Source organism: Saimiri boliviensis, chromosome 20, assembly GCF_048565385.1.
Source record: "Saimiri boliviensis isolate mSaiBol1 chromosome 20, mSaiBol1.pri, whole genome shotgun sequence".
Taxonomy (NCBI): domain Eukaryota; kingdom Metazoa; phylum Chordata; class Mammalia; order Primates; family Cebidae; genus Saimiri; species Saimiri boliviensis.
Window position 1 is genome coordinate 30,644,947 of NC_133468.1, and position 22,519 is coordinate 30,667,465.

The 22,519-nt window shown below is 44.6% G+C and overlaps 1 protein-coding gene across 9 annotated transcripts in view; it reads left to right on the top strand.

Moving 5' to 3' along the window:
* Nucleotides 1-22,519, top strand: part of ZKSCAN5 (zinc finger with KRAB and SCAN domains 5) — a 48,650-nt gene that overhangs the window by 1,158 nt on the left and 24,973 nt on the right. For 3 of the 9 annotated variants that reach the window (XR_012515296.1, XM_074390429.1, XM_074390430.1), the window contains exons 1-5: nucleotides 1-1,684; nucleotides 7,356-7,494; nucleotides 15,879-15,961; nucleotides 16,219-16,354; nucleotides 21,789-22,391. Coding sequence is in view for 8 of the 9 variants with exons in the window: in XM_074390429.1 (XP_074246530.1) it covers nucleotides 1,271-1,684; nucleotides 7,356-7,494; nucleotides 15,879-15,961; nucleotides 16,219-16,354; nucleotides 21,789-22,391 (1,375 nt within the window). In the remaining variant the exon portion in view is untranslated. Of the gene's footprint in view, nucleotides 1,965-7,355; nucleotides 7,495-15,878; nucleotides 15,962-16,218; nucleotides 16,355-21,788; nucleotides 22,392-22,519 lie in introns of all 9 variants that reach the window. The other 6 variants (XM_074390433.1, XM_010344760.2, XM_010344761.2 and 3 more) reach the window with 6 other exon arrangements.

Genomic DNA, 22,519 nt, shown 5'->3' on the forward strand with positions numbered 1-22,519 from the left:
GTGTTTGGAAAGTGGGTAGTGAGAGAGCGAGGATGCAGGTGAAAAAACCTAAGGGCCACAAATTCAACATAAACAAGGTTTGCGGGCTCTCAGCAAGGTACAGAGCTACTTCGAATAGGGGCGCAGAGCGTTGCAGGTCAGGGAAGGCGCAAGCTCCCCGGCCAATCAGACAGGAACAACCGTCATCCAACCCCGGAGGCCCCGCCCCTGCCCCCCCGAAAGGGGAGGAGCTCGGCCTCTTTCAATGGCTTTGGGGTGGAGCAGGGGAGAGGGTGACTTCGTTTGCCTTCCCGCCATGGTGATGCCGTGCCAGCGGCTTCGGGGGTCCTGGGGACGGCCGAGTCACTGGGGGTGGGCTGGGACTCGGAACTTGCGTCTCATCTCCCCGCCGATTGGTCCGGCCCCCGCTGCGAGGCGTGGTCCTCCGGGATTCCTAGAGAGGACGCGGAAGTGCTGGGGGGGTGGGGTTTAACCCCGTTGCACTGGGGAAGATTGGACTTGCTTACTTCCGGCGAGGAAGTGTTGGGAAGTGTCGGCTTCGGTTTCTCTCCGTAGGAAGAACCGCGTCTTTCCAGCCTCAGCTGCGGGGAGCTTGATGTTCCAGGAGAGCTCCCCGAGAGTGGGGCCTTGAGGGGAGGTAGCAGGGGCTTTGTGTCTGGACAGGGGTCCTGTTCCTAACCTTGACGAGGCCACGGTCTCTATCTGGTCAGGGGCCATTCTGAGGAATCCAGGTCCAGATCTGTACCTTATAGATGCTGCTTCTCTTGGGACCGATGGAGTCTTCCGTTGGCCTGTCAAGCTCTTGCAGCTTAGAGGACAGGCCCCGTTTTGACCATTATTATGATTTTCACCCCTATTCCAACTTGTTTGTCTTATGGTAGAGAGAAGGAGCGGCTGCGTCTGGACTAGTCTTGCCCCGTTATTTATATGAAATGTAAAGTTCTTCACTCTAAAACTGTTTTAGGTTGGGCCTGATGTTAGATTTGTATGGCTCTCTTTTACGTTTTTAAAATGTTGGGGTATATTCCCTATTACTCATCATTTTGTGGGTGAAGTGATGGCTACCTTGTAGTCCCTGTTTTTAAGTAAAGTACTTTGTTGAGTGGTCTTTAATATAGATGACCTCTTTGCCATCTGTCTTTGCTAATAATAATTCCCAATACGTCAGGAGGTTGTATGCTACTGAGAGTGTCCTTCAGAAGATCTTGAAGAGCAGAAAACCAATTCGTTCAGTGTAACACAGCCAGCCTCTAGAGACTTCTGAGTTGGAATGATAATGACCGAATCCCGGGAAGTTATAGACTTAGATCCCCCAGCTGAGACTTCCCAGGAGCAGGAAGACCTTCTCATAGTGAAGGTGGAAGAAGAAGACTGCTCCTGGATGCAGGAGTACAATCCGCCAACGTTTGAGACTTTTTACCAGCGCTTCCGGCACTTCCAGTACCATGAGGCTTCAGGACCCCGGGAGGCTCTCAGCCAACTCCGGATTCTCTGCTGTGAGTGGCTGAGGCCCGAGCTACACACTAAGGAGCAGATCCTGGAGCTGCTGGTGCTGGAGCAGTTCCTGACTATCCTGCCTGAAGAGTTCCAGCCCTGGGTGAGAGAACATCACCCTGAAAGCGGAGAAGAGGCAGTGGCCGTGGTAGAAAATATACAGCGAGAACTTGAGGAACGCAGACAGCAGGTGAGTCAAAGAGAAGCTATATGAGCAATGAAGGAGAGGAGTGAAGGATCTGCTGAGCAGGGGTGAGATTCTTAGCCCTCTGGTGCTTCATTCATATTCTTTTGTTCTCCTGGGATTAGGTACCCTGTGACTTCCTGCCACTCCAGCAAAGAGAAGCAATATCCAGTGTGTTAACCTGTAGAAGACAATCTGCGATTTTATTTATATTTAAAATTACTGTATTTATGTTTTGAGTGACATAATACAAAATTCAAAGAGGTACATAAGGTTTTAATGAAAAGTAAGTTTTCCTCCCATCCCCAACTTCTCAACTACCTAGTTCTCACCTGTGTATTCTTACAGAGCTATACCATATTCTGTATGTATAAGCACATATATGTCTCATATTTTGGAAAAACACAAATGTCTTTTAAGTCACTGTGGACTTCTGCCTCTTTTTTTCTTATATCTTGGTTTCTTCCATGCCACTGCCACTACACCTGTCTCACTCCTTGAAACTGCATTGTATGTTTACTTCTGTGGAAGAGTTTGAGTTATTCCATTTAAATTGTTCCTTGAGATTGTTTCTAAATTTGTGTTATTTTTTTTTTTTTTTTTTTTTTTTTTTTTTTTTGAGACGGAGTTTCGCTCTTGTTACCCAGGCTGGAGTGCAATGGCGCGATCTCGGCTCACCGCAACCTCCGCCTCCCGGGTTCAGGCAATTCTCCTGCCTCAGCCTCCTGAGTAGCTGGGATTACAGGCACGCGCCACCATGCCCAGCTAATTTTTTTTTTTGTATCTTTAGTAGAGACGGGGTTTCACCATGTTGACCAGGATGGTCTCGATCTCTTGACCTCGTGATCCACCTGCCTCAGCCTCCCAAAGTGCTGGGATTACAGGCTTGAGCCACCGCGCCCGGCTAAATTTGTGTTATTTTATTTTTGAGACGTAGTTTTATTCTGTCACTAGGCTGGAGTGCAGTGGTGTGATCTTGGTTCACTGCAGTCTCCACTTTCCAGGTTCAAGTGACTCCCCTGCCTCAGCCTCCCAAGCAGCTGGGACTATAGGCGCCCACCACCACACCCGGCCAATTTTTTGTATTTTAGTAGAGACGGATTTTACTGTGTTGGCCAGGATGGTCTTGGTCTCCTGACCTTGTGATCTGCCCACCTCAGCCTCCCAAAGTGTTGGGTCTACAGGTGTGAGCCACCACACCTGGCCTCTAAATTTGTACTATAACAATTCTTTGCTTCAATGAATATCTCATGTGTGTGTATATGTATGTATGTATACAATATACATATGTATGTGTGTATATAGATATATGGGCTGGGCTGGTGGCTAACCATTGTAATCCCAGCACTTTGGGAAGCTGAGGTGGTAGGATCACTTAAGACCACGAGTTCTTTCAAGATGAAATTTGGGTGGAAAACAACAACAACAAAAACAATATCAGGAGTTCCACAAGCTTAGGCAACATAGCGAGATCTCATCTCTACTGGAAAAAACAAACAAAAAATTAGCTGGGTATGGTGGCATGCACTTATACTTCCAGCTGCTCAGAAGGCTGAGGCAGGAGGATCCCTTTACCCTGGGAGTTTGAGGCTGCAGTGAGCTGTGATTTTGCCACTGCATTCCAGCTTGTGTGACAGAGGGACCCCCTGTTTAAAAAAAAAGTAAAAATTAAAAACAAAAATTAAATTGAAAAAAATACAAGTATATAAAATTAATTGTAGAAGGAATGCTTGAAATTCAAAATTGTTGGCTTAGAAGTACATTTGTAATTTTGATAACTATTGACAGGTTGGTTCCATCATAGAGATTTATAATAATTTAGAGTACCACCAACAGTATGTGAGAGATATTTTTTGGCCATAGCCTGATAGCACAATGTTATCAAAATTTGTGATGATTGCCAGTACATAAGATGCAATATTTTAAGCCAGGTGCAGTGGCTCATGCCTGTAATCCAAGTACTTTGGGAGGCCAAGACCATCCTGGCTAACATGGTGAAACCCCATCTCTACTAAAAATACAAAAAATTAGCAGAGCATGGTGGCACGCGCCTGTATTCCCAGCTACTCAGGAGGCTGAGGCAGTAGAATCATTTGAGGTTGGGAGGCAGAGGTTGCTGTTAGCCGAGATCACGCCACTGCTCTGCAGCCTGGGTGACAAAGAGAGAATACATCTCAAACAAACAAACAAAAAAGACGCAATATTTTATTACTGTGAAATTTCTTTCTTTTTCTTTTTCTTTTTTTTTTTTGGTGGGGGGGGTGACAAGGTCTTACTCTGTTGCCCAGACTATAGTGCAATGGCACGATCTCGGTTCACTACACCCTCCACCTTCCAGGCTGAAATGATTCTCCTGCCTCAGCCTCCCGGGTAGCTGCAATTGCAGGCATGTGCCACTACGGTCCAGCTAACTTTTGTATTTTTAGTAAAGATGGGGTTTCACCATGTTGGCCAGGGTGATCTTGAACTCCTGACCTCAGGTGGTCCTCTCGCCTCAGCCTCCCAAAGTGCTGGGATTACAGGTGTGAGCAACCGTGCCTGGTCATTTCTGTGAAATATCAATTGGAATTTCTTTCGACCACAGCATATATTTTTAAGGGTTATTTGTGTACCCTATTTTGATGAATTATCTGTTTATGTTCCTTATCAATATTTTTTTACTTATTAGAAACAATAAGCATTGTGTCTGTCTTATGAGTTGTAATCGTTACTTTTCCAGTTTGTTATTTGTCTTTGTTTGTGGAGATTTTTGTTTTTCACGTTTTCTTTTTTTAGAGATAGGGTCTTGCTCCGTTGTCCAGGCTGGCCGTTGGCAAGGCTGGAGTGCAGTGGCACAATCATAGCTCACTGAAGCCTTGAACTCCTGGCCTCAAGTGATCCTCTTGAGTAGCTAGGACTATAGACACTTGCCACCACATACATCTAATTAATTTTTTTTTTTTTTTTTTTTTTTGAGACTGAGTCTTGCTCTGTCACCCAGGCTGGAGTGCAGTGGTGCAATCTCAGCTCACTGCAACCTCTGCCTTCTGGGTTCAAGTGATTCTCCTGCCTCAGCCTCCTGAGTAGCTGAGACTACAGACACCTGCCACCACGCCCAGCTACTTTTTATATTTTTAGTAGAGATGGGGCTTTGTCATATTGGCCAGGCTGGTCTTGAACTACTGACCTTGTGATCCATCTGCCTTGGCCTCCCAAAGTGTTAGGATTACAGGCATGAGCCACCACACCCGGCCCCCCAATTTTTTTTTGTAGATGAGGCTTTGCCAAGTTGCCTGGGTTGGTCTGGAACTCCCCGGCTCAAGGGATCCTCCTGTGTTGGCCTCCCAAAGTTCTGGGATTATAGTTGTGAACCACTATGTCCAGCCAGTGTTTAAAATTTTTATGCAATCAGTTAAGTATTTTATTTTATGGTTAATGGAGTTTGTTTATTTTTTATTTTTATTTATTTATGTATTTACCTGAGACAGAATCTTGCCCTGTCATCCAGGCTGGAGTGCAATGGTGCAATCTCAGCTCACTGCAACTTCTGCCTCCCAGGCTCAAGTGATCCTCCCACCCCAGCCTCCTTAGTAGCTGGGACTATAGATGTACACCACCAGGCTTGGCTAATTTTTGTATTTTTAGTAGAGGTGTGGTCTCACCATGTTGCCCAGGCTGGTCTTGAACTCCTCAGCTCAAGTCATCCTCCCGCTTCTGCCTCCCAAAGTGTTGGGATTACAGGCATGAGCCACCATGCCCAGCCTGCAGCCATCTCTTAATGGAACTCCTTCACCACATTTTGCCAGTAGCAGGAGGATTTAAAAAAAAAAAAAAAAAAAAAAAAAGTGCTTTGAAACCTAAGGGAGGGAGAAGAGAGGATAGGAACTACATTCCAATATGTTAGTAGTGAGCTAGTTCCTGCCAGAATAGGCAGGTTCTAGAGAGTGGTTATGGCAGAGTAATTGTGTGTTCCTAGGGCTGAGCAAGAACCAATAACGGAAAGGTGGAAGACTGTAACACTCAGGGCATGAACTTGCTTCAGTCTCGGTGTTGGTCTGTCCAGTGTAACTTCCTGAGTGCTGTGATGACCATTCCAATCTCCCTTCTCACCACCCATTCCTCTTCACACACTGGCCTTCTTATGGCTTCCTGACTATACCAGACATCCTCTTTCTGCCTGAGAATTTTGTTTTCTTTCTTTCTTTTCTTTTCTTTCTTCTTTTTCTTTCTTTTTTTTTTTTTGTTTTTTTTTGACGAGTGCAGTGGTGCAATCTCCACTCAGTGCAATCTCTGCTGCCTGGATTCAAGTGATTCTCCTGCCTCAGCCTCCCAGGTAGCTGGGATTAAGGGCCCGCCACCACACCCAGCTAATTTTTGTATTTTTTGTAGAGATGGTGTTTTGACCATCTTGGTCAGGCTGGTCTTGAACTCCTGACCTCGTGATCCACCCTCTTCAGCCTTCCAAAGTGCTGGGATTACAAGCATGAGCCACCACATTGGCCCTTTTCTTTTTTTTTTTTTAATTTTTTTTCTTTTTCTTTTTCTTTTTTTTTTTTTGAGATGGAGTTTCGCTCTTGTTACCCAGGCTGGAGTGCAGTGGCACAATCTTGGCTCACCGCAACCTCCGCCTCCTGGGTTCAAGCAATTCTCCTGCCTCAGCCTCCCAAGTAGCTGGGACTACAGGTGTGTGCCACCATGCCCGGCTAATTTTTTTTGTATTTTTAGTAGAGGCGGGGTTTCACCATGTTGACCAGGATGGTCTCGATCTCTTGACCTCGTGATCCACCTGCCTCGGCCTCCCAAAGTGCTGGGATTACAGGCTTGAGCCACCGTGCCCAGCTTTTTTTCTTTTTTTAAGTTGGGGTTTCACCATGTTGGTCAGGCTGGTCTTGAACTCCCGACCTCAGGTGATCCACCCACCTTGGCCTCCCAAGTGCTTGGATTACAGGCGTGAGCCACTGTGCCTGGCCAGACCTTTTCTTTCTTTTCTTTCTTTGGGCAGGGTCTTGCCCTGTTGCCCAGGCTAGAGTGCAGTGGTGTGGTCATAGCTCACTGCAGCCTTGACCTCCTGGGTTCACTTGAGCCTCTTCCCACTTCAGCCTCCTGAGTAGCCAGGACCACAGGGGCATGCCACCATACCTGGCTAATTTTTAATTTTTTGTAGAAACGGGGTCTCATTGTGTTGCTCAGGCTTGTCTTGGACTCGTGGGCTCAAGCGATCCTCTCGCTTCAGCCTCCCAAAGTGTTGAGATTACAGGCATGAGCCACCCCCAGCTGGCCCTGGGAGAGTTTTTGAATGTTCTCTCTGCTTGAGTCACTTCTGTGTTGTTTCTGGCTGGCTTCTTCTCACCCTTTCAGTGTTTACTTAAGGACACTTCCTCAGGAAAGCCTTCCCTGGCCTCCCAGTCTAAAACAGGTTTCCTCTGTTCTGTCTCATGCAATCAGTTTCTTTTCCATTCCGACATATAGCCCAGTTTGTAATTATGTATTTATTTGTGTTTTGATGTGTTTGATGAACGTCTTCTCCAACTAGAAGTAAACGATGTTTATTAAATAACTGCGTAATCGGTGCCTGGGTCATTGTAGATGTGCATTAAATATTTGGCAAAGGGATGAATGAAAGTCCACTGTGACTCTATTGGTTTCTTTCATGGCTCTCTCTGTAACTGTGCTGATCGGTTGTGGTTGTGGTTGTTAGATTGTTGCCTGCCCTGATGTGCTTCCTCAGAAGATGGTACCACCTGGAGCAGTGCAAGAGTCCTTTAGTCACCAGCCCCTGACTGTGGACACCCAGCCTGAGCAAGCGCCACAGAAGCCTCATCTCCTGGAGGAAAATGGTGAGGTTAAGCGACTCAGTGGAACAGATATGGCTCCAGAGTGGGTGCTTGGCTATGTGGCAGGCACCATCTGCTAGAGACTCTAGGCTGAGCAGCCTCTCTACAGCCTGCAGGGTCTAGAAGTAGGGAAAGGCCGGGGACCTGGAGTTGAGTTCCTGGTGTTCAATGACAGCCATTCCTAGGATGGCTAGGAATTACACCACAGATTCATTGAAAAGCTACAATGCAAATGATGACAGCTCCGGGTACAGGGACTGTCAAAAGATCCACAGTCTTTTACAGAAGTATCACAGATTTTTGCTTCTCCCTCATGGATTTTTATTTATTTATTTAATTTTTTTTTTGATGTGTTGCCCAGCCTAGAGTGTAGGGGCATGATCTTGGCTCACTGCAACTTCCGTCTCCCAGGTTCAAGTGATTCTCTTGCCTCAGCCTCTTGAGTAGGTGGGATTACAGGCGTGCGCAACCACTCCTCGCTAGGTTTTTTTTGTTTGTTTGTTTTTTGAGACAGAGTCTCACTCTGTTGACCAGGCTGGAGTACAGTGGTGTGGTCTCGGCTCACTGTGACCTCTGCCTCCCAGGTTCAAGCAATTCTCTGCCTCAGCTTCCTGATTACCTGGGATTACAGGCACCTACCACCATGCCTGGCTAATTGCTTTGTATTTTTAGTAGAGATGGGGTTTCACCATTTTGGCCAGGCTGGTCTTGAACTCCTGACCTTGTGATCCATCCACCTCAGCCTCGTAAAGTGTTGGGATTATAGGTGTGAGCCACCGAGCCTCACTTAATTTTTGTATTTCTAGTAGAGATGGGGTTTCACCATGTTGGTCAGGCTGGTCTTGAACTCCTGACCTTGTGATCCACCTGCGTTAGCGTCTCAAAGTGCTGGGATTACAAAAGTGCCTCCCAAAGTGCCAGGATTTTGACTGGAGCCACTGTACCTGCCCTTTCTTTTATTTTTGAGATAGAGTCTCACTTTGTTGCCCAGGATGGAGGGCAGTGGTCTAATCTTGGCTCACTGCAGCCTCTGCCTCCTGGATTCAAGCAATTCTCCTACCTCTCCCACCTCAGCCTCCTGAGTAGCTGGGACTACAGGTACCTGCCACCTTACCTGGCTAATTTTTGTGTTTTTAGTAGAGAATGGGTTTCACCTGAGTTAAGACTTAGAGAACTGTTGGGGAAAAAAAAAAAAAAAAAAGAGAATGGGTTTCACCGTGTTAGCCAGGATGATCTTGAACTCCTGGCCTCAAGTGATCCGCCCACCTCAGCCAAAGTGCTGGCATTAGAGGTGTGAGCCACCATGCTCAGCCTTCCTCATAGATTTTCTTGTTTTAATGCTTATGTTAAAACAAACAAACAAACAAAAACCTCCCCAGTTCCCAGTTGCATTCATTTCTGGCTCCTCATTTACTCACAATGAAATCTAATTTGAAGTAGCTTTTCACAGTGACTTTTAAAACATTTATTTTCTCCTCTGTTCCTTCCTCAGTTTTATGAACCAGGCTTAGATACACATCAAGTTAGAAAAAAGGAACAGCTGTATATTATATTATGACATGTGTTGACAAATCCACAGTCCCTAATCAGAAACCCTTGGTATCAGACATGTTTTAGAATTCAGCATTTTGCAGATTTAATGAGGTAATATGATTTATTTATTTTAGTTTTTATTTTTTGATTCATATGATTCATATGAATTTATATACCATATATCACACTAGCAACAAGGTCAATGTATCACACATCATACTGGCAATCCCATAATCACACACCCTAAGATTTCTGCAGTGAAATGTGTGCATTTTTTATAGTAAGTTGATTAAATAGACTTTAAATACCTTCACATCAGGTCAAATTTTGCTGTCAAATTACTTCAATGCCCAAGTTTAATGAAAAGAAAAAAAAAAACACCTTTGGTATTTAAGCTTTCGGATTTCAGCATTGTGGATAAGGGACTGTGTTTTCTCGGTTTAATTCCAGACTTCTAGGCTCTCTTTGTTGGTCAGGTCTTTCCCTTGACATGTATCCCTGCCCTAATCATTTCCAGCTTTCCTTTCACTGTGATAAAAATAACAGCAGCAACAGCAGCAATATGGCTTCCATAGCAAGTACTCTGTGCTGGAACTGTTCTAAGCATTTTCCCTTGAATGAACTCATTTAACCCTCTGTATACCAGGAAAAATAGATCTCACTATTGACCCTGTGAGGCCAGTAGATCTTTCTCATTTTTTTCTATTTTAAGAGTCATTTTATGAATAATTTATAGATGAATCAAAGGATAGTGAAAAACAGCTTTTTAGAAACTTTAATATGTCAAGTACATTTTTATGTATGAACATCATAAAAGATGAAAGAGGCCAGGTGCAGTGGCTCATGCCTGTAATACCAGCATTTTGGAAGGGCAGGGTGGGTTGATCACTTGAGGTCATGAGTTTGAGACCAGCCTAGCCATAGGGTGAAACGCTGTCTCTACTAAAAATACAAAAATTAGCTGGGTGTGATGGCACATGCCTGTAATCCTAGTTACTTGGGAGGCTTAGCCATGAGAATCGCTTGAACCCAGGAAGTGGAGGTTGCAGTGAGCTGAGATTGTGCCACTGCACTCCAGCTTGGGTGACAGAGTGAGACCTTAACTCAAAAAAAAAAAAAAAAAAAAAAAAAAAAGATGAATATGGTCACACAATGCTTTTAGCAAATTTAGTCTTTCTAACAAAATGCAATGGTCCAGGATCTTACTGTAAAATACTGTGTGATGAAGTCCTTGTTGAATGACTCATAAGAATGCCATTTTCCTTTTTGAAATTAGAAATATACTGTTCATCACTGATTCTTGAGTTTAAGAAAATTTATAAAGGATGTTATCATTTGAAATTTATTCTAGAATCTCTATACTTTCAATTTCATCGTTCTCATTAGAGAGGGCTGCTGTGTTTCTTTGTCATCTCCTGAATTGCCTGATAATAGTCATCCTCTGCAAATTTTCCTCTCTTTGTCAATAGGGGCAGCAAATGAAAAATTCAGAATTCTCAACTGTGTTCAGTGAAAGCTAAACACATGTGTTAGTGATCTTTTTGGCAGGAAAAAAAGTAGCTTTATGCCTATAATCCTGGCACTTTGGGAGGCCAAGGCAGGTGGATCTCTAGATCCCAGGAGTTTTGAGACCAGCCTGGGCAACATGGCAAAAACTCGCCTCTATAAAAAATACAAAAATTGGCCAGGTGCAGTGGCTCATGCCTGTAATCCCAGGACTTTGGGAGGCTGAGGTGGGCAGATCACCTGAGGTCAGGAGTTTGAGGCTAGCCTGACCAACATGGCAAAACCCCGTCTCTACTAAAAATACAGTTAGCCAGGCATGGCGGCGGATGCTTGTAATCCCAGCTACTCGGGAGGCTGAGGCAGGAGAATCACTTGAACCTGGGAGGCGGAGGTTGTAGTGAGCTGAGATCCCACCACAGCACTCCAGCCTGGGCCACAACAGCGAAACTCCATCTCCAAAAACAAACAAAAAAACACAAAAATTAGCCAGGCATGGTGGTGTATGCCTGTGGTCCCACCTATAGCAGAGGTTGAGGTAGGAGATTGCTTGAGCCCAGGAGTTCAAGGCTGCAGTGAGCTGTGATTGTGCCACTGCAGTCCAGCCTTGGTAACAGAGCAAGATCCTGTCTCTATTGAAAAAAAAAAATTAAAAATTAAATTTAAAACTGCTGAGAAAAGAAACGGAAACAACTAGGATTGTGTACAACACACCTGGGTATACCAACAGGTAATCCTTACAGTAACTCAGTGGAATAGTTGTTTCTGTTATTCTTCCATAAGAAATTAAGCTTGGCCAGGCGTGGTGGCTCACGCCCGTAATCCCAGCACTTTGGGAGGCCGAGGCGGGTGGATCACGAGGTCAAGAGAGCGAGACCATCCTGGTCAACATGGTGAAACCCCGTCTCTACTAAAAATACAAAAAATTAGCTGGGCATGGTGGTGTGTGCCTGTAATCCCAGCTACTCAGGAGCCTGAGGCTGGAGAATTGCCTGAACCCAGGAGGCAGAGGTTGCGGTGAGCCGAGATCGCACCATTGCACTCCAGCCTGGGTCACAAGAGCGAAACTCTGTCTCAAAAAAAAAAAAAAAAAAAAGAAATTAAGCTCAGGGCCAGGTACAGTGGCTCATGCCTATAGTCCCAGAACTTTGGGAAGCCAAGGTGGGTAGATCACCTGAGGTCAAGAGTTTGAGACCAGCCTGGCCAACATGGTGAAACCTCGTCTCTACTAAAAATAGAAAAAAATTAGCTGGGTGTGGTGGTGGGTACCTGTAGTCCTAGCTCTTCGGGAGACTGAGGCAGGAGATGGAGGTTGCAATGAGTGGAGATTGTGCTACTGCACTCCAGTGTGGGTGACAGAGCGAGGACTCTGTCTCAAAAAAAAAAGAAATTAAGCTGAGGCATCAAGAGGTTAAGTTGATTTGTCCAAAGTCACAAAGCTATGGAATAACAGAGCTGGGATTTGAACCCAAGCAGCCTGGCTAAATCTGTCCTCCTTCCCTCTTCTGAGCCATGTTGTCTTTGCTTTATTTTTGAGACAGGGTCTCACTCTGTTGCCCAGGCTCGAGTGCAATGGTGTGATCTTGGCTCACTACAACCTCTGCCTGCCAGGTTCAAGCAATTCTCCTACCTCAGCCTCCCGAGTAGCTGGGATTACAGGCATGCTCAACTACACTTGGCCACACCTCGTCTTTGCTTTAGCACCAGCTTCTTTCAGGCACAGGCCGCTCCCTCCTTGAGTCATCTGGGTTCTGTCTACTTTTGAGGGTTTCTCTCCACAAGGCTTCATTTGTCCTCTGTTTCTAGATGCTTCTCATCCTCTCTGCCCTGTTCACCAGATCCTAGCCAGTTTATTTTAGCAAAATTAGTATTCATTCAGACATAGACCTTTTTCTTGTTCTCTTTTTTATTTATTTATTTATTTTTTACACACCCGGACCTGTATTTTTCTTTTTCTTGTTCTCTTTAATTTTTTTTTTTCCTTTTCAGACATAGACCTTATTTACCGTTTTCATCCATGTCTGTTTTCAGTCTTTAGCCACTCCCGGTTTCAACTCCTTTCTCTGCTTTCACTTTCATCTCTAACCATTGTCCTGTCCTTTTTGTGTGATTGCTCCTTATTTCTTAGTCATTGGAAATCAGCAAGCCACAGATGCCCCGAGATCTCCAGGACTCCAGATCTAAATCCTAACAGGATCTCAACTGTCAAGTCACAGCTTAATCCCAGGCAGGTCTGTGCAAGTCAGGGCACACACATGGACGGTGAGATCCAGACGTGCCATGGATCTTAGACAAAAAGCAAGCAGAGGTGACCTCATGGGGTCAGATGGTCCCTAGCTTCCGAGATGAGACTGTCCAGATGTTGTGCGTGCTATTCCTGCTGTAGGGAAAGCACCCCATCTCCCTTATCTCCATTCCTACTGCCCAGAGTCACTTTCTGGGGAAAGGCTTTGCTGCTGCTCTGGCCTCCCCCCTCTGCTCTGTAAGTGCTCCTGCCTCTGTGGTCCCATGGAAACTTGGGTAAACTGGTTTTTTTTTTTTTTTTTTTTTGAGACAGAGTCTCGCTCCATTGCCAGGCTGGAGTCAGTGGGGTGATCTCAGCACACTGCAACCCCCACCTCCCAGGTTCAAGCAATTCTCCTGCCTCAGCCTCCTGAGTAGCTGGGACTATAGGTGCGCCACCATGCCCAGCTAATTTTTGTATTTTTAGTAGAGACAGGGTTTCACCATGTTGTCCAGGATGGTCTCGATCTCTTGACCTCGTGATCCACTCACCTCAGCCTCTCAAAGTGCTGGGATTACAGGTATGAGCCACTGCGCCTGGCCGGGTGAACTTTTCATCGTGGCACTCTCCATGCTGTGCTATAAGGCTTACCTGTCTGCCTTTCCCATTAGGCCAGCAGTGTCCAATCTTTTGGCTTCCCTGGGCACCTTGGAAGAATTGTCTTGGGCCACACATAAAATACACTAATGCTAACCATAGCTAATGAGCTTTAAAAAATTGCAAAAAAAGTCTCATAATGTTTTAAGAAAGTTTACAGATTTGTGCCCTGGGCATGGTGGCTCACGCGTGTAATCCTAGGACTTTGGGAAGCCGAACGAGGTGGATCAGTTAAGGCTGGGAGTTCAAGACCAGCCTGGCCGACGTGGTGAAAACCTATCTCTACTAAAAATCCAAAAATTAGCCAGGCATGGTGGCACGTGCCTGTAATCCCAGCTACTTGGGAGGTGGAGGCAGGAGAATTGCTTAAACCTGGGAGGTGGAGGTTGTACTGGGCCAAGATTGCACCACTGCACTCCAGCCTGGGAGAAAGAGCATGACTTTATCTAAAAAAAAAAAAAAAAAAAAAAAAAAAATTAGCTGGGCGAGGTGGTGCTCCTCTGTAGTCCCAGTTACCCAGGAGACTGAGGCCAGAGAATGGCTTGAACCAGGAGGTGGAGGTTGCAGTGAGCCAAGATTGCACCACTGTACACCAGCCTAGGAGACAGAATAAGACTCCATCTTAAAAACACAAAACAAAACAGAATTAGCTGGGTGTCGTGGTGGGTGCCTGTAATCCTAGCTACTTTGGAGGCTGAGGCAGGAGAATCACTTGAACCTGGGAGGTGGAGATTGTAGTGAGCTGAGATCGAACTATTGCACTCCAGCCTGGGCGACAGAGTGAGACCTTGTCTCACACAAAAAAAAAACAAAAAAAAAAGTTAGTTTACAGATTTGTATTGGGCCGCATTCAAAGCTGTCCTGGGCCTCAAGTTGGACAAGCTTGCATAGACAGTAATTTCCCAAGTTAAGAATTGTTCTGTCTGTTTAGATAGCGACTAGATTTAACACATACTTCCTGACTGAATAGAAAGTAACCATGGAAATTTTGGAAGGGGTTTCTGAGGCCGTGGTAATCCAAGAGTGGTCCAGGGAGCAGTAGCACCAGCATCACCTGGGAGCTTATTAGAAATGCAAACTAGGAGCCGGGCGCGGTGGCTCAAGCCTGTAATCCCAGCACTTTGGGAGGCTGAGGCGGGTGGATCACGAGGTCAAGAGATTGAGACCATCCTGGTCAACATGGTGAAGCCCCGTCTCTACTAAAGGTGCAAAAAATTAGCTGGGCATGGTGGCGCGTGCCTGTAATCCCAGTTACTCAGGAGGCTGAGGCAGGAGAATTGCCTGAACCCAGGGGGCAGAGGTTGCGGTGAGCCGAGATCGAGCCATTGCACTCCAGCCTGGGTAACAAGAGCGAAACTCTGTCTCAAAAAAAAAAAAAAAAAAAAAAAAAAAAAAAAAAGAAATGCAAACTAGGGTCTGGTGCGGTGGCTCATGCCTGTAATCCCAGCATTTTGGGAGGCTGAGGCAGGTGGATCACCGAGGTTTGAGAACAGTCTGGCTAACATGGTGAAACCCTGTCTATACTAAAACTGCAATTAGCAGGGTATGGTGGTGTAATCCCAGCTATTCAGGAGGCTTAGGTAGGAGAATTGCTTGAACCTGGAGGCAGAGGTTGCAGTGAGCCAAGATAGTGCCAGTGCACTCCAGCCTGGGCAGCAGAGCAAGACTCTGTCTCAAAATAAAAATAAAATAAAAAAATAAAGATTCGCAAACTTATCAGGCCTCACCCCAGGCCTTTTGAGTCAGAATCTGCAAGTACCAAGATCCCCTGGGTGATGTAAGTGATTTATTTGTACATTAAAGCTCGAGCATCCCTGTGCTGTTAGGAATGCTTCCGTTTCATGGAAGATGTGGGACTTTGGTGGTTCTTTGTGGTAATAACATTTGATCTTGGCAAAGCAGAATGCATCCCCCCCCAACTTTTTTTTTTTTTTTTTGAGACAGAGTCTTACTTCGTCGCCCAGGCTGGGGTGCAGTGGTGTGATCTCGGCTCACTGCAACTTCTGCCTCCAAGGTTCAAGCAATTCTCCTCCCTCAGCCCCCTGAGTAGCTGGGTCTACAGGCCCCTGCCACCATGCCTGGCTAAATTTTGCATTTTTTGTGAAGATGGGGTTTCACCATGTTGGGCAGGCTGGTCTTGATCTCCTGGCCTCAAGTAATCTGCCTGCCTCCACCTCCCAAAGTGTTGGTATTAACAGTTGTGAGCCAACATGCCTGGCCATAGAATGCATCCTTTATAGGGGAATGGCAAGCAGGGATTAGCCTGACCAAAGTAGAAAGTCTGGAGAAAAGGAGGCGTAACAGAGTATGAGAGGATCCATAAATTAGAGGGTCTTGACAGCTAGGCAGAAGAATTTGGCCTTGATGCAGTAGGGGCTGTTACAGATTCCGGAGCAGAAGAGGAATGTGATGGCAATGAGAACCAGGCACAAAGACATTCTCACTTAAACCTCTTTTTCTCCTCCCTCAGCCCTTCCTGTTCTCCAAGTTTCTTCCCTTCCCCTGAAGGACAGCCAGGAGCTGACAACTTCAGTTGTTTCAACTGGGTCCCAGGTGAGCTGGCACCCCTTTGCCCTCAGAGAGGACCCATCCTGAACCTTCACCAGGAGTTCTGTTTCTTAAACCAGTGACCAGGCCCATCTTGGGTTGGTGCCTTCATTCTTTTGGCCTTTTTCCTTTCTGCCCAGTCCCTTCCTGCCCTCTTTGAGGCACAGTTCCTCCCCATTTCTTTTCTTCATGAGCCCAGTTCTTCCCCTCACTCCGAATTTGGACATAGGGAATGGGAATTTAGTAGAGATCTCCTGTTTCAGAAGTTGGTGAAAATTGAAGAGGTCGCTGATGTGGCTGTATCCTTCATCCTGGAGGAATGGGGACATTTGGACCAGTCCCAGAAGTCCCTTTATAGGGATGACAGGAAGGAGAACTATGGGAGTATTTCTTCCATGGGTAAGAATTATTTCATCTGCATGGATTAGGACATCTTTATTTTGTTATCTTGTAAAGAGTATTTCTGGCACATCCTATGAAAGCATTTATGTTTTATGTGCTATGACTTTGCTTTATTTATATAAAAGAAAAAATCAGCCTTCACTTTTTTTCTTTATTTGGCTTATTCTCATTATTTTCATATTAATGAGAGTATGATTAAACACTGATAGTACTTGGGGGTTGTTTTTGCAATGCAGCAAATGCTGACTTTTTACTGCTTTACAAGAAGGGTTGGCCGGGTGAGGTGGCTGATGCCTGTAATCCTAGCACTTTGGGAGGCTGAGGTAGGAGGATTGTTTGAACCCAGGAGTTTAAGACCAGCCTAGGCAACATAGCAAGATCCTGTCTCTTTTTAAAAAATAAAAAGAGTGAGCTTAAAACTAACAGGTTTGCACTTTAATAAATTTTTGGTAGTTACTATACTATTTAATGGATTGGATAATTTTGCCAGGTGAGGTAGCTCACACCTGTAATCCCTGCACTTGAGGCTGAGGTGGGAGAATCACTTGAGGCCTTTGGACTTTAACAAATTTTTGGTAGTTACTATACTGTTTAATAAATGGGGTAATTTTGCCAGGCGTGGCAGCTCATGCCTGTAATCCCAGCATTTTGGGAGGCTGAGGTGGGTGGATCACTTGAGGTCTGGAGTTCAAAACCAGCCTAGCTGTCTCTACTAAAAATACAGAAATCACCTGGGTGTTTTGGGGCACCTGTAATCCCAGCTACTTGAGGGGCCTTCCTTACCATTCTTAAGTCACCAATACCTATTTTATGAGGTCCGCCTTGGCACCTACATTTCACATGTCTTTTTGCTTCTTGAATTTTGTGGCCCTATTTCTAACTAAGTTATAATCCTGGAAGCTAGTATTTCATTGTGCTCCCTGGAGCAGTTATAAATTTCTCAGGACTCCTGTAAACATTTTGGAGATTGTAGCTATTAGCCTGTTTTTAGTAAATTCTTTTAGAAGAAACACTTTATCAGTCATACTGGAAGTATTCATATTGCAAACGTACACAATGCAAAACTTCTTTTGAAAAGCATTATGTTAGTTTACATTGTTTAAGCGTTTTGGTTCACTCACAGGCTTTTATTTAACAGCTATAGAGCTGACTCCTGCTCTTTTAAATTTTTCATTTCTAGTTACTATTGATATTTATTTCCTTTTTAAAATTTATTTGTGCATGCCTCTGTTCATTAATCTATTGGGATCTTAGTGGTAGTCTTTTTATTTTGATTTTTTTATTTTTGTGGAAAAAAATCAAATTTGTACTTTAAAATTATTGATCAGATCAATAATTATTGATTTTTCATGGAGCCTTTTATCTCAGTGAATTATTCATATAGTATAAATGTTACATTTAATGCAAATTTTAAAAACTCTCTTCTTTTTAAATTAATTTCCAACAGCTTGTTTGTTTAATTTGAGCCTGCTACTCTTGCTTTGTCTTTTTGAGTTACCTTACAGGTACCTAATGGATTTCGGAGTTTGAGATTCTTGGCATAGTTCTTTTCTATAGCATTTTCTAAGCAGTTTGAAATGTGTACTTTCAATGTTTTTCTCATTCTCTGTCTCTTCATTACATCATCTGTATTTATCCCATCAGTACACTCTTCTACATTAAGAATATGCCCTGTGGTTTCTGCCTCCTTCAGTTCTCTCGGAAGGCCATGTTAGATTATTTTCACGTCTGCAGATTTCTGTTAATAACAGCATCACCGAAGGTCAGAATTAAATAAAGTACCCATCAGATCTGGAAGTGAGATTTTTACAACATAAATAAATGAGTCTTGGAGGCAGCAGTTTCTGTGGAGTGGCGGAGTGTTGGGGAACAAGAGACAGTTTCTTTGAAGATTGCAAAGGAGGGGAATTTGAAATGTAATTCCTCTGGTGAATGTAAGGACTTTGTCTCTAAAGGGGAAGAAAGGCCTGGTCACTGAAAGAATAATGGGTTGGGTAGATGGATTGTTTTTTGGTTCCTTTTTTTGTGTTTTTTTTTTTTTTTTAGATGGAGTCTTGCTCTGTTGCCCAGGCTGGAGTGCAGTGGTGCGATCTCGGCTCACTGCAGCATCTGCTTCCCAGGTTCAAGCTATTCTCATGCCTCAGCCTCCCAAGTAGCTGGGATTACAGGTGCCCCCCAACAAGTCCGGCTAATTTTTGTTTTTTGTTTTTTTGTTTTTTTTTTGAGACGTAGTTTCCTTCTTGTTGCCCAGGCTGGAGTGCAATGGCAAGATCTCAGCTTACCTCAACCTCCTGGGTTCAAGTGATTCTCCTGCCTCAGCCTCCCTAGTAGCTGGGATAGGCATGTGCTACTGTGCCCAGCTAGTTTTGTATTTTTAGTAGAGATGGGGTTTCTCCATGTTGGTGTGGCTGGTCTTGAATTCCTAACCTCAGGTGATCCACCCACCTTGGCCTCCCAAAGTGCTGGGATTACAGGCGTGAGCCATGATACTTGGCCTAATTTTTGTATTTTTAGTCAACATGAGGTTTCACCTCATAGGCCAGGGACCTATGGTCTCAAACTCCTGATGTCAGGTGATCCAACCGTCTTAATCTTCCCAACTGCTTAGATTACAGGCATGAGCCACCATGCCCGGCCCATATGTTTTTTTAAATAGGAGAAATTTTCTGCGTATTTAAATGCTACTGGAGAAGAGCTAGTAGAGTAGCATATGAAGGCAAGGAGGAGGAAAAAAAAAAGAAGCAGATAATAGGCTGGGCATGATATCTCATGCCTGTAATCCTAGCCCTTTGGGAGGCTGAGGTGGACAGATCACTTGAGGCCAGGAGTTCAAGACCAGGCTGGCCAACATGGCAAAACCCTATTTCTACTAAAAATACAAAAATTATCCAGGCATGGTGTGTACTCCCAACTACTTAGCAGCTGAAGCAGGAGAATTGCTTGAATCCAGGAGGCGGAGGTTGCAGTGAGTCAAGATCACGTCACTGCACTCCAGCCTGGGCAACAATGTGAGACCCTATCTAAAAAAAAAAAGATGGAAAAAGGAGCAGATGGCTAATGTGGGGAAATCCCTGAAAGCAGGAAGGTATGGTGAGATCCAGGGTACAGGAAGGAGGAAGGACTGACCTTGGCTCAGGAGACATCTCTCCATTGAAAGACAAGGGGAGAATGAAATGAGTAGGCTGTCAGGCTCAGCGCAGGAACTCATTCCTGTATTCTCAGCACTTTGGGAAGCCAAGGAGGGAGGATCACTTGAGGCCAGGAGTTCGAGACCAGCTTGGGCAACATAGACAAACTCTGTCACTACAAAATATACAAAAATTAGCCAGGCACGGTGGTATGCGCCTGTAGTCCTGGCTACTTGGGAGGCTGAGGTTGGGGATTGCTTCAGCCAGGGAGTTAGAGGTAGCAGTGAGCTATGATTGTGCTATTATGCTGCAGCCTGGGTGACAGAGTAAGACCCAGTCTCAAAAAAAAAAACAAACCAAAAAACAAAGAATAAATGTGTGAGAACAGTAGATTTGAATAAAAGAGAGAGAGGAAAAAATACTGTGGTAGTTGGGATTAGCTGCATAGTTAAATGAGGGAAGAAAAAACATAGCAAGTCTAGTTTCGTGATAGGTCTTTTTTTTTATATGCTGCTTTTTACTATTTAAGTGCCTTTTTAGGAAAGTAAGTAAAAGGAGCTATATGGCGAATTACATTAAGATTGTCTTCATGGTTTAGGAATTACAACTTCTGGCTATATCAAAAAAGGATAATGGTAGCTCCCTTAAAGGGTCATTGTAAGGATTAAATATGCCATAAAATTGTAAAGTACTTAGTGTATTGCTTGACTCATAGCACTAGGCAAATGTTTAGCTATTAATATTATTATGTAATACTGAAAACTCTTCTCACAAAAACATCTTAGGAAATTATTAATAGACCATGTTACTCCCTGTTTGTTTGTTTGTCTGTTGTTGTTTTGAGATAGAGTCTCTCTCTGTCGCCCAGATTTGAGTGCAGTGGCACAATCTCGGCTCACTGTAACCTCTACCTCCTGGGTTCAGGTGATTTTCCTGCCTCAGCCTCCTGAGTAGCTGGGATTACAGGCATGTGCCACAACTCCCGACTAACTTTTTTTGTATTTTTAGTAGAGACAGGTTTTCATCATGTTGGCCAGGCTAGTTTCAAACTCCCCGGCTCAAGTGATCTGCCAGCCTTGGCCTCCCACAGTACTGGGATTACAGGTGTGAGCCGCCTCACCTAGTTGATAATTTTTGTACTTTTTTCTTTCTTTTTTTTTTTTTTTTTTAGCACAAAAACTAGAATACCAGTTTTTGTATTTTTAGTAGAGGTAGGGTTTTGCTGTGTTGGCGAGGCTGGTCTTGAACTCCTGGCCTCAAGTGAACTGCCCACCTTGGCTTCCCAAACTGCTGGGATTACATGCATGAGCTACCTCCCTGGCCAATACTCTATTTTTTGTTAACTACTGAAGATTTGTCTCTGCAAACCATATTAAACATCAGTGTTTTGAGTAAAGTATCTTGCTGATACAGTTACACAAGGGAACTAATCATAGCCACTTAAACATCCATGTTTCTCAGTGACTGCTGAACATTAATCTAGCTCTTGGAAGTAGTAGGATCTTCTCTGGATATAGAAAGAATGTCTATTTTCCTTTAGATTAATTCATACCAAATCCTTTGGCCATTGAGAAACCTAGAAAGATTACCTTTCTTCTCTAGGCTATGAATTCAGAAGAAGAGGAAGGTGAAGATGGGGTTAGCTGTATAACCTGATATCAGATCTTATTAAGCATGTCACCCGATTGCATTGGCTCATGTCTGTAATCCAAGCACTTTGGGAGGCTGAGGTGGGAGGATCACTTGAGCTCTGGAGTTTGAGACCATCATGGGCAACATAGTGAGACCCTCATCTCTATAAAAAATACAAAAATTAGCTGTAGTCGTAGCTACTTGGGAGGCTGAGGTGGGAGAATCGCTTGGGCACAAGAGGTTGAGGATGCAGTGAGTCATGATTTCTGCAGTGAGTCATGATTTCTGCATTGCACTCCAGCCTGGGTGACAGAGTGAGACTCTCTCTCTCTCTCTCTCTCTCTCACTCACTCACTCTCACAAACACACACACAGAACACTGAATGTGATACAGGTATTTGTAAGTGCCATACCAAAAGGAGACCCGCTTCACTCGGTGGAATGACTTCTTTCCAGTCTCCTTCATGTGAACCTTTTTTGCGAGCTCTTATTTCCCTAACCTCCCTTGCTTTTCTGCTTGAATATTTTTCATCCTATCCCAGTACTGTAAAGGTAACTTTACAAAATCATGCGTCCCTAGCACGTGTCAGTTTCACTTCATTATCTTCTTATTTTATTTCTTCAAATTCAGGGAAGAGCTCATTTTTTAAATTCTCCCTCTGTTATTTCAGATTATGAGTCCAGGGACAATATGGAGCTCATGGTGAAGCAGGTTTCTGATGACACCGAATCACACTGGGTGGCCCCGGAACACATGGAAAGGAGCGTTCCCCAGGGTCCAGACTTGGCACAAGTCAGTGACCTTAAGGGCCTGGTACAAAGGTGGCAGGTCAACCCCACCATGGGGAAATCGAGGCAGAATCCTTGCCAAAAGGATCTGGGTGCAGTCACAGATGTCAGCCCTAAGCAAAGCACACATGGTGAGAGAGGCCACAGATGCAGTGATTGTGGCAAATTCTTCCTCCAAGCCTCAAACTTTATTCAGCATCGGCGCATCCACACTGGAGAAAAACCGTTTAAGTGTGGAGAATGTGGAAAGAGCTACAATCAGCGTGTGCACCTCACCCAGCACCAGCGTGTCCACACAGGGGAGAAACCCTACAAATGTCAGGTGTGCGGAAAGGCTTTCCGGGTGAGTTCCCACCTGGTTCAGCACCACAGTGTCCACAGTGGAGAGAGGCCCTATGGCTGCAACGAGTGCGGGAAGAACTTCGGTCGCCATTCGCATCTGATTGAACACCTGAAACGCCACTTCAGGGAGAAATCCCAGAGATGTATGTGTGAGGAGTTTATATCTGGGGAACAAATTGAGGCAAAAAACAAAAGGTTTTATTAGGAAAGCACAACAGGACAGATGGTACTGGGAGGGGTAGGACGAGGCAAAGGCTATAGATGATTTGGT